General features: G+C 47.5%; 1 protein-coding gene across 1 annotated transcript in view; it reads left to right on the top strand.

Moving 5' to 3' along the window:
- Positions 1-12,645, top strand: part of SKIC3 (SKI3 subunit of superkiller complex) — a 2,336,627-nt gene that overhangs the window by 1,199,864 nt on the left and 1,124,118 nt on the right. The window contains exon 25 of the mRNA XM_069627646.1: positions 3,346-3,420. Coding sequence (XP_069483747.1) covers positions 3,346-3,420 — 75 coding nt within the window. The remainder of the gene's footprint in view (positions 1-3,345; positions 3,421-12,645) is intronic.

Here is a 12,645-nt window from a genome sequence, read left to right as displayed (position 1 = left end):
AGGGTTCACCCGCCGACGACATTGCCCACACATATCCTTTCCATGCATTTACCAAAATTCAGTTAGGCCTAGAAGCCATCTTGTCCAGCAAGCATGGCGTGAGTTCAGCACACTGTAACGAGGCCCCCACCTTTGGAGGGCCTTTCATACATCTCTGCCGCCACAGCAGCCCTGGTGGATCCGCTGCGAGCGCGTTCCCATGAGAAAGTCAGATATGAGCTAAACCCGAGATGCCAACACTGTAACCTTCTCCCATTCACAATGTAATATTGCTCCTCGCATGACCCGGTCCGCAAGGCCGGGGTGACGGGGAAAGAGCTGACGCATCACTATCTGAAGAAAGTAGAAAATAATTCAAGTATTAGTATTAACGAACTACCTCTGTTTAAACAAGTCCTGTAAACTGTGAATAAACCACAAAAATGTAACGTTATATGATATCACTCCAGGTCTGGACTAGTGCTGCTATAACCACAGAGAAAGATGTTGACCAAACGTGTAACCTCTAACTGTATAAGTGTTTTTTCAATAGTATGTAGAAACCTGAACTCATATATGCTTCCTTAACCACCCAAAGCGGCGAGCATCAATCTCTGTAGGCCATAACCTAGTAATGCCTTGTATAACGTTTTATGTACATACAAATACGCACACAATGTAGTGAATATAATGTTAGGTAATGAAAAGGTACTGGAACCGACTGTATTAAAGAAATGTGTAACGAAATGAAAATATATATATGTGTGTTTAAATGACATCAAAATAAGGCGGAACAGTATAAAAGTTCTGCATTTAAAAGTTAGCAACGCACGAGGAAAAAACCTTTGTGAGTATATGCAAGGCCATTCTCCCTCCCACCCGGCCAAGCCTGTCAGATAAGGAAGCTAAGGCCTGTGCCGCGCTCCCTCACCTCCCCCAACCAAGCTGGAGCCGCTTCAGAGAGTCAGAGGCCCCGGTACCGCACCCAAGGCCACAGCCCACCACCTGGGTTATTTACAGCACGGTAATAAACCCAAGTTTTGAATCCTCTGATCTACCAGCACCCTCTCGTAAAGTCCACAACCCTCCCCCCTAGACCACCCCAAGAACGACCCCCATCACTGGGACAAGACACAGAGACCCATTTGTATAATAACTTCTAACGCGTCAGACAGGCATGTACCAGTCGTCTCAGGCCCCAAAACTCAGCCCCTCGACCTAGAATACCGGTCAATAGGACACAGGTAAATCTCACCCTAACCGACAGTCACCGGACCTCTCAAGAGGTGCATTCCTCATGCGTTGCGTTTATTGTATAAGACAAACTGCGGAGCGATTTATTGATGGACTTAGATGTCGTTTCTTGAATAACTGCAGTGTGCATGGCCTAGGGCAAACGAGTCAGGAGAGGTATTCATCTTTGTCACAGGCTGCCCCAGCATACCAACACCGCTCGGATGACCTCAAGCTGGCCTGCCAGGCCCAACCCAACCCTCGAGGCTGACCAGTGACGTCCTCACGCCAAAGACCAACCGCGCTGCAGCAACACCTATAGTTAGTCGACGCCACCCAATCCCAATTAACTTGTGCCCCCTATAGTGTGTAGGTTCTGATGACGTTTTTTGTATTAGAAATACGCCTGTCTTTGCTATTGTCAGACAGAGCGCTCTCGTAGGTTGCAGAGTTCTTTGCATGCCTTATTTTTGGATAAACTCCCACTTACGCTCACCCGCACTCTGTCTTGGCCTTATTCCCACTACGGGAGAGTCCCTTATTGTCTCTCATTGCGGGGAGGATCGTGCTGAAATAGGGGGCGCTTCCTTTCACCACGCAGGCCTTGTCTCCTAACATCTACACAAAATAGCAGCCCTGCGCTACACTATGTGGGTTGATTATATTGGCTACACTCTGTGGGTTAAATATTTTGGGGTGGGTTCCTACCACCATCCCCACTCGCCAATCATAGTGCTTTGAATGCAGCTTTCCTTACTCTAAAGCGCTTAGGGAGGTTGGACGGGGTTGCCCCCTTCCCAACAAGGGCCCAAGTAATTCTTGCATACACTGGTCCCTAGCCTTGCCTTAGTGCTTAAACTGTTCCCCATGGCAGGTCGGCTTATGGGTTGTGGGGAGGCCCCTATATGGGTCTCGGCCCTACCCCTCAATCGAGATGTGGCTCGGGTCCAAAAAACTCGGTTGACTCAAAAATGTATCTCTACCCCTAAGATGCCATTTGCACCACTAAAAGCAGCTTCCAGCTGCGGGCCACACTCTCTGAATATGCAGAACAAAGGTGTGCAGTATAAAGCAGGCGGTACCACTTTTGGTGACAGTGTGTGGGTCCCTACATGTTGAAGTAGAAGGTAAAGATTGTGGGCATTAGTATGAACCCTTGTGGTAGTGCTGCTCTTGCTGCCATGATATTGTTTTCCTGGGTTTTCACAACTTGGGATTCCACAGCTCCCCCAATGCTACTGTGGATCCCTTCCCAATGGCCGGTTTGTCTAAAGAACCGGCTCCTCGTCTACTTTTTTCTAGACCCTTTCTGCCGGGGAAATGGGTCCCCAGATGGTTCACCACTCTCCTGTTCTCTTCAAATATGTTATCGCCTTATTAAGGCATTTGTTGGAAGCAGGCCTAGTCTCTGAGACACTACCATGCCTGAGCCTACTTTACGGCACAGATGCTGTGGTACCATCTGATGATCTTGAACCTCTCACATGTATAACTAAAGGGAATGAGCTACTGTGTTTGCATTAGTGTTCAAATCTATATACGGACTGGCCCCTGACTATCTTGCATCCCTCCTTTCATTCTACTCTCCCACTCGTTCTCTCCGCTCCTTGGATCTCTTTAGACTGACCGTTCTTCGTCCTCCCTGCGCTCAATCCCTCTTTTGCTCATTTCAGCTTCTCGCCCCTCTTCACTGGAACTTTCTCCCTCTGTCCCTTCGCTCTATTACCTTTTACTCTCTATTCCATTCCTCCTTAAAAACTCACCTACTTCAGTACCCTGATTAATTGTTACCGCCTGTACCTGATCCATGTTTTGCTCCACTATTCTTATGTACTGTTGATCTCTTATGCAATCCATGTTACCTGTACCTCATCCATGTGTTACTCCATTGTTCTTGTGTACTGTTGATCTCTTATGTAAAGCGCTTTGGATAAAGGCGCTATATACAGAACAATAAAAATACAAAAAAATACAAAGGCATTAACTTCTTCAGTGAATAACTTTATGTATTCTTATTTTCCTTCTAATGTACCAATGTGCAATTTTTCCCCAGCTTCAATATTTATAGGATAGCCAGATACTGGATTCTAGTGATTGGATATTTATATTCTTTTTTCTTTTTCTTTTCTCTAGGCTCTTATTGCAGAAGCTGTGGGTAGTTATGAAACCATGGACCTTTTTAGACATACAACTGAACTCAGTATGAATGTAAGTTTTAATGAATAATGTTCTTTTAAAGACTTGGAGAGGACAATGGTTTTTTTTTTCCAGTAGTGTTTAAGATGTAACTTAACAGAAGCGTGCACTGCTACTTCCTCTTTTCTCCATAATTATGAGATATATTCACCTACCAGGGACTACACTGGAGCATGATATAAAGCAGTGTTACTTAAATAAAATGAAATTTCCATCTAGGGAAAGCACTGCTCCTCTCTTGTATATTCCAGTCACAAACCGTCTGGTTTAAGCTCTTAGTTGGCGATCCCAGAAGAGCAACCCCTTTGTCAACCATAAACTGTGACAATCGGGGTTACTGATGCATCCTTGAAAATTTAGGGGGCCAGTCTGAATGACCTTTCAGTGAGCAGCCATTGCGTCCTGATAGAGAGGGCAAGAAGCCTGGAGTTCAAGGGTGCCATCACAGATCCAGGTGATTACAGCAAAGATACCAGAGCTAAAGAGAAGCTTTGACCTTAAGAATCTGACTGCAGCCTGTAGCAGGTTCAACCCGAGGAGGGTGGACCTTGGTAGTGGGTAGGCTATAATCTCTGGATGTCGCAGGTAGCCTGTACCTCCAGGTCGGTAGGGCGACCCTGCTTTCCTCTGGGCTGTCTGGGTGCACGGGATTTGCCCTGATTAAACATCTGCCCCAAATGGGAGCCAGGATTACCCTCTAAATGTGAACGGTGGATATGTCTTTATCAGTGGGGCACAGATTTTGACAGAAAGCAGCACTCTCTGCTCCAATATCTTCACACAGGTATATATGTGACATACTACAACCGTTTTTTATAGTAGGTCCGAAGGATGCCGTCCCCACACATGTTCATGTCATGAATTATGAACGAACAATAAATCAGCTCTGTTTAATACTCACTTAGCAGCTAACCACGTTTCTGGATGATGTATGTAATGCACACGGGGATAATGAGAGAACAGAACATGCATAGAATAAACAATACGTGTAATCAATGAGTACCCCCTCGCTGCCCCCCAGGGCAGGAAGAGCTAGTCACATTTTTATAAAAAAATAGGTTTTATTAACGCATGATTATCATTAGCACTTCTCACTAATGTGTATCTCATAGTCATACAATTCAATAATATCAAGTACCAAACACCCACTCGAAGTGGGTTCCCTTATTCCACAATTGGACATAAACCATCTCAAAATATAGATCACCACCTTTTGTTCATATCACCACAATATCACCCTATCTATCCTCAGTGGTTCAACTTCAGCTTCTAAACACCTGCATTGCGTAGTGCTCACTCTAATGCAGCTCTAAGCATGCCAATTAAGCAATAATACTTCATGAGGCAATTTCACATGGCAAGGCACACATACCTCTATGGATGACTAAATCCCTTCTTATCTGTATCAATTCATAGGTAGCTATGGCAGTGTCATAAATCAAACTTGCATGGGTTGAATACAATTAAAACATAAAGCATCTTGCAGTGGCATTTACATAAGGCATGTCTATCTGTAACTGCATACACTTCTAAGCCGTACAGAAAAGCATAATATCAATCAATAAAAGCGTTTTGAGCCTAATGCTCTGCTCAATCAAAGAACACAATCTGTGTGCGGGAACCAAATGCATGTGCAGAGCCTGGTTTTTTGAGTATGCACCCCACACTGGCGTGTGTGTCCAGCGCCAGCAGCCTTCTCTTGATAAACTGGGATTTTGTAATATTCTTCATAACGGACTTCTATGTAGGAGTTTCAAAATGTAAACGAAAAGTAGAGAACTTTAGGGACAAGTAAACAAAGGTTTACTACTTTTGGCGCCATTCCCCTTACCTATGCTAGCTGCATTTCACTCCCCACCTCTGCGTCTACTGAAGCCAGCGAAGCGCCATTCTTTATTGTTTTATTAAACAAAGGCTGAGAGCTCACAACAAAGTCAACAAAAAGCTCCCAGAAGGTTGAAAAATCAACAATATGCAAGTTTCTCCAACTTTACCAAAATATGGTTTGTGATGCTATGTCTGGGGCAACTGTTACTAGGAACAAGGTTGAATGCCCTTGCAGCATATGCGGGCTGCTGAACCTGACTTTTGTGCAAATGGCTGGCAATAACTTCCATCTTATTAAAGAGGGTCTTGCTAAACACACTACCTCTACCGCTGCAACACATGTATGCAAATGAGCATTTTAATAAATGTCAGGCTATATAGCACCTTATTCCACTACTATGAGCTGTGGGAATTAATTGCTATATGCTTGCTCAGAAAGTACATCACTTCAAAAAGGGCATTCTCATACTAAAAGAGATGCTGTATGTTACTACACTTCTAATGCCTTGCTCTTAGGCAGGCTAAATGGCATCTAGCAATGAAGCACTTGACTGTGCAGGTACTAATCAATCTAGACATGACTAATTAAACACCCGAAAAGACTGATGATATACCCTTCAGGCTGCATGTTTTCTATTCTTACTAGGCCGCCAACATTCACACATTTTCACTCATGCTCGATGAGCTCACATGAGGCTCGAAGGTGCAGCTTTCCTGTATTTGCTGCTTCATGTGTTGCCCCGTGTAGAGTAGTTTGGCTAAAAAGAATGCAATCCTTTAGCCAGCAAAGCGGTGTGGACTGCTCATCCTGCTTACTTCACAAGGGGTCCAGCAGCTTAAGGTCTTCAGATGGGTGAATTTTGAAAGACTTCCACTATCTAAAAGGTACTTCTAATAGATGGTATCCTTGAACAGATTCCTCATTTTGATAGATACCCTGCAGCAACAGCTGTTCTCTGCAACCGTCAGCATCAGCAGGGTATGTGGTGTAGCTCAACACCAATACCTCCCATGATCTTGCTCTATGATCCCAGACGTGATACAATCTCCACCATAAGTAAAGCACACCACACTCCATGACCTCAGTTTCTTTTTTCTGCACACTCAGCATGCAGTTTCCTTGGAGCACTCAAATCGATTTTCATCTGCGCCATCATGCATGGTAGTCTTAAACCATCAGGATTCAATTACTGCAGGGAATGTAAGGCATGGATCTCTATCACTGATCCGCACACCATTTGTCTGAGGTGCCTTGGTACAGATCATGGCGTCACGCAATGTGGATCCTGCCAGGCAATGCACTTCATCACAATGAGGCAACATGCTGACAAATTTGAGCAAACACACGCCACGGTCTCGGGAGGATAGGTCAGGGGCAACATGCTCGCCCTGGAACAAGACGACACGAAGCACCACAGGTTCGATCCCCGGGTCCATTTTTGGAAACCTCTGGGTATTAAGAGCGTTATAAATAACCTATCATATCATATATATCATTCCAAGTCTCTGGCCCGTTTTCTGTCTAAACTGACCTCTCCTGAGTTGGAGGAGTACACAAAAAAGGCCCAAAAAGAGGCACAAGAAAGCAAAGAAAAGATGTAGCCCTTGAAGTGAATCTCCTAATTCGTCTTAGCATAAAAAGAAAAAGATATGTCGGCCTATATGGAATGAGAGTGGCGTCGGACTCACATGACAGTCAACCATGCTTTCCTACAAATAGTGCATCCAGAGAGGAGTGGGAGGAATTTAAGACCGAAATGCTGAAGGTGTTTGCCAAGGTCTCTGCATTGATCTCGACGTTGGTGGTGGTGTCAGGACCCGCTGCGCATTCTCTCGTTGGGATATAAGTGGTTTCAACCCAGGACACCACCTAAGTCAATGACTAACGTGTGATGCCCAGCTGGAACCCTTAATTGTATATTTTTATGTCTAAAGTTCTTTTATTTCTGAACGATGTACCCTTATATCACGCCCCTCTCTTTGAATCCCCCCCGGTCTCACTGAACCAAGAAGAAGGTTGTTTTGCAAAGTAAAAATATTTATTATATGGATTTGAACAATATATATATTTCTGAGGCTTGTGGAATCTGCTTAGATCACATGCTGTGCATAGGCCGACATCTAGTGGAAGCTGCGGAGTATTACAGTTTGTTTTTCGAAAGTCGAAAATGGGCGTCGACACAGGCGTGCCAGTAATACTATCCCTAGTGTGACGTCCACTGTACCCAAGATCCCTCACGCGTGTAGGATCCTCAGATTGTTTTTTTCCGCCATACTGGTCGGAAGCATCTTGCGGAGTTCCCTGGCCTTAGCCATACTTTTGCTGTTATTATAATTATAATTCTTATTCATTCCCTTCCCCACCCCAACGTCGACCCTCAACCTCGACGACGGCTGGAGAAGTCATCGACCGTCGACTGCTGCACGACGGATCTGGGCCTCGGAAGGCCGCTGGCCTCGGCCCGGGCCTAGTAGGCCGCTGGCCTCGGCCCTTACAAGTAGGGAGAGTGGGGGGTGGTACATACTCTTCACTCTTGATATATAGTTACATTTTATATATTCCTACACTTAGCAGCCCGCTGCCTTAAGGTGCGTATGGAGGGTACCCCTTTTCAATTCTGCCCCAAGTGCAATCGCAAATACCCTTGGGTCGACAGGCACGCCACGTGCAATCTCTGCTTGCCGAGGGATCACCCCGAAGCGAACTGCAGAGCGTGTAGTAGGTTTAAACCTAAGACACTTAAGGACCGTTCGACAAAGCGTTGGGCCCACCACGCCAGGCAGGAGGCCATGGCAGCGGAGGGCGCCTTCAGCGATGGCAGCGACGCCGTACTTTCGGACGGCGAGGGCATTATGGCGTCGAAAGACAGCCAACGAGCGCAGGTCCCCGACCTCGGAAGGTCGTCCGGCAGGGCGGCTATGGGGAAGACCCCCGGCGACGCAAGCGCTACACACCTAACACACACTAAACACACTAAGACCAACCGGACCTCGACGACGTCGACTTCCCGGAAAGAGGCACAAAAAGAACGGTCCGACTCGGTGTCCTCTGGGCGCTCTCGATCGAGATCACCTCACGACGCAAGGCAATCATCCACTCTTGCCAAGAGTGCCTCGCTACACACATTAACGGAAGTTCGATCGTCGGGAGACGAAGACGACTTCCACCCCCAGGCCGCGCTCCAAGATACCGAGACCGCGGTTAACACCAGTGAGGCCCCACGCCCGAAGCACACAGATACCTCTCCAGACCCTCGGCGCCAGGCGTCGAAAGTCTCTGGGGCCCCCAAGGGACAGGGAAAACATTTTTCCACGCACGGGGAGGGGGGGAAACAGCGGAAAGCACAGCCTTCCACCCCTGTAAAGCCATCCTCTCACCCTAGGCAGACAAGCAAACACAAGTCTACCCTTGAAAAGTCCCATAAATCACCACCGGCTAAAGTAATACCCTGTTCCAGGGAATGGTCCAGTGAAGACATAGACAGGGTTATGTCTAGGATGTCTTCCTTGGCTGATTTTTATGATAAGAACCCAGAACACTTTCTTTCATATAACCCTCAAGGGGCCACACCCTCAGGCTCCTCCGATCCTATCCCGCTAAATAAAAAGCCCCGGTTCGAAAGACCTGAACCCTTCGAGGTTCAGCCTTACTCCACTCCATATTCTACTCCACTCCCCAGTTACCAGGGACAAGTTTTCCCTGAAGAGGACCCAGGAGTTTGAAATTATGGAAGAACAAACCGGGACAGATTACTATGCAGAGGATGAGGACCTGGAGGAGGGAGAAGATGAGCAGGAAAATTACAGAGTAGATTCCCCAGTACAAAGCGAAGCCCCAGTTACTGACTCTCCAGTTGATAACCAGCCCCTCCTTAACGAGGTTCTCGCTCGAGCAGCGGAACACTTCCACATCGACACCCACGGTGTACAGGAGGAAAGGGACTTCGCGGAGGAGTTTGTAGGAGAGAGAAGACCGGTCGCTCAGACCATCCCTATCCTTAAATCCATCCAACGAAGAATAGATCCTTCCCTGGTGAATCCGAACCTCACCAGAGCTGTCAACCCCAGAATTGAAAAGATTTTCCGGGCAGCCCAGTCTGACCCTCTGTATATAAGGGGACATCTTAAACCAGATTCCCTAGTGGTTACCAACACTAGAAAAAGGGCTGGCACGCCCTTATCTTCATCAGAAGCTCCTCCCGACAAGGAGAGCAAAAAACTTTACGGGTTTGGCAGGAAGGTAGCCTCAACGTCCGCCTACCAGGCAAGGATTGCGAATTCCACCACCCTGTTGGCTAGTTACAATTGCCATCAATGGGAAGAAGTCGCGGCGCTCATTGCCTCTGCTCCAGAACCGTTAAAGGGCCAGCTGGCTCGGATCTCGGCAGAGGGGAGAACCGTGTCTGGTTGCATTTTAAAAGCAACTTTCGACGCCGCTGACAACGCAGGGAGATTGATAGCAGAAGGTACTGTTATCAAAAGACATGCGTGGTTACGGCAGTCGGGATTCAAGACAGAAACCCAGGCTTCTTTAATAGACAAGCCAGTGGAACCCGACCTATTGTTTGGGAAAGCGGTCGAAGACGCACTTAAAAATGCCAAAGATGAATATGAGACTCTCAAATCCCTTAGCCAGCTTACCAACAAACCCCCTAACCAGAGGGGGAACAGTAATTTTCGTCTCCCACGCGGCCAAAATTCACAAAGAGGCAACTATGCCCAGGGACAGGGTACACAATGGAATAACAACCAGCAGTCTACCCAGAGTTACGGCAGGGGTAACAAGAGAGGTCGTGGAAGAGGCAGAGGCAGCCCCAACAAGGGAGGTGGCATGCCTCCACCAAAACAGTGACGCTCAGTTCAGGGTCCCTTGCCACGCAACCCCAGTAGGGGGACGCATTTCCACCTTCACCCAGGCTTGGGAAGGGATCACCTCAGACAGATGGGTGCTGTCAACAGTATCCGCAGGATATTGTATAGAACTACTGCAGCGTCCCCGGAACCATCCTCCACGACAAAGAGTGCACTCCCTAGAGCATCAAAGGATCCTTCTCGAGGAGATCGCCATTCTGCTAGAAAAGGACGCGATAGAACTCGTCCCAGGACACCAGGTAAACAAGGGTATCTATTCAACTTACTTCCTTGTGCCAAAGAAAGATTTGACAATGCGCCCAGTATTGGACTTACGGCCTGCCAACAAGTATGTCAAGCCCCAAAAATTCCGTATGACCACGCTACAAGAGGTAATCCCCCTCCTAAAAAAGGGGGATTACATGGCAACCTTGGATATGAAAGATGCTTATTTTCATATTTCCATGCTCCCAGCGCACAGAAAGTACTTGCGCTTCAAGGTAGACAGTCGCCACTACCAATTCAAGGTACTGCCCTTCGGGATAGCTTCTGCACCAAGGGTATTCACCAAGGTACTGGCGGTGGCGGCTGCACACCTACGCAGGGAAGCAATCCCGGTGTACCCTTATCTGGACGACTGGCTCATAACGGGGGAAACCCCAGGAATCTGCAGGTCAAACATTCAGAGGACTATCGACCTCCTCCACGAATTAGGCTTCTCCATCAACGAGAAAAAGTCAAGTCTGGTGCCAAGCACCTCAAAACAGTTTCTAGGAGCTATCCTAGATACTCAGAAAGGATTGACCTTCCCTTCGGAAGAGAGAATTCGGAATATACTTCTGCAAATTCCGCATTATCAGTCAGGTCAACAGATAACAGTACGCAAAGCTATGCGGTTACTGTGCATGATGGCGTCATGCATTTACCTGGTCCCCCACGCGCGTCTGCGCATGCGTCCCATGCAGGAATGGTTGGCGAAACAGTGGTCTCAGGCAAGTGGTCATTGGGACGATCTAGTGGTCGTTTCGCCAACACTCGTACAGAGCCTACACTGGTGGACAAGAGAAAATCTCGCAAAGGGGAAACCCTTTTACGATCCCGAAGTACAAGCCGTGGTGACTACAGATGCATGCCTGACTGGGTGGGGAGCTCACCATCTCCACCACACAGCTCAGGGTCTCTGGTCTCACTCAGTAGCCAAGAACCACATCAATCTGCTAGAGCTTCTGGCAGTATTCCGACCGCTAAAGGCGTTCGAGCCCCATCTACTGAACTTGTCGGTGCAGATCAGGACGGACAGCACGACAGCCATGTTCTATCTGAACAAGCAAGGGGGGACTCGTTCGCCAAATCTGTCCAAGCTTGCCCAGAAAATATGGATATGGGCACTCAAACGGAACATCTTCCTGTCATCGCAACATGTTCCAGGGGAGCTCAATTCCCTAGCGGATACTCTAAGCAGAGACTCCCTCCCAGAAGAACACGAATGGGTCCTTCACAGAGACGTAGTAGAAGATCTCTTCTCTCAGTGGGGTTTCCCCACTATAGACCTATTCGCCACAAGCGAAAACAAACAATGCCCAGGATTTGCATCCAGGTTCCCCCAGCCGGACTCCCAAGGGAATGCCCTGTGGATGAACTGGTCAGGGATGTTTGCGTACGCTTTTCCACCAACTCCTCTCATCAGGAAGGTGGTGTACAAGATGAACAAGGAATCGATGACGCTCATCCTAGTTGCTCCCATGTGGGCGAGACAACCATGGTTTCCACACCTATGCAGGATGGCGGTGTGCGAACCCATCAGGCTCCCAGCCTGGTACAATCTACTGTCCCAGCAACAGGGTCAAACAGTGCATCAGGAACCCAACTCTATGAACCTGGCAGCATGGCTCCTGAAGTCATAGAGTTTGGACATCTCAAATTACCACAAAGGTGTATGGACATTCTAAAGGAGTCCAGGAAACCAAATACAAGGCACTGTTACTTTGATAAGTGGAAAAGATTCGTTATCTGGTGCCAGAATAAACAAATCAACCCGGTTGATTGCACTCCTTCCAACGTTGTGACATACATGCTCCACCTGCTGGATGCAGGGTTGGTTTTTAACTCGCTGAAAGTACACCTGGCAGCCCTCTCGGCTTACACCACATCCCATAACAAGGTCTCGTGGTGGAAAGTACCAGTGGTTAAAGCCTTCATGGAAGGAGTAAAGAGACTTCACCCTCCTATTTCGAACCCACCGCCAGGATGGGACCTCAACGTGGTGCTAGCTAAGCTCATGGGACCCCCATTCGAACCCATGCATAAAAGTAGTCTCAAACACCTGACTTATAAAACGGCCTTCTTAGTAGCCATTACCTCCATAAGAAGGGTCAGTGAAATTCAGGCTCTGTCAGTGCAGGATCCTTTCTTTACTATCCACAAGGACAAACTGGTTTTACGCACACACCCTAGGTTCTCACCTAAATTCATATCCAAGTTCCATGTAAACCAGTCCATCGAGCTTCCGGCTTTCTTCCAGAACCCGCAAAGCTCAGCTGAGGTGAAACTACACACCCT

The sequence above is a fragment of the Ambystoma mexicanum genome, chromosome 6p, assembly GCF_040938575.1.
Source record: "Ambystoma mexicanum isolate Mex_15411 chromosome 6p, UKY_AmexF1_1, whole genome shotgun sequence".
Classification (NCBI taxonomy): Eukaryota; Metazoa; Chordata; class Amphibia; order Caudata; family Ambystomatidae; genus Ambystoma; species Ambystoma mexicanum.
The sequence above is the reverse complement of the archived record's forward strand: the minus strand, read 5'-3'. Positions and strand labels throughout refer to the sequence as shown.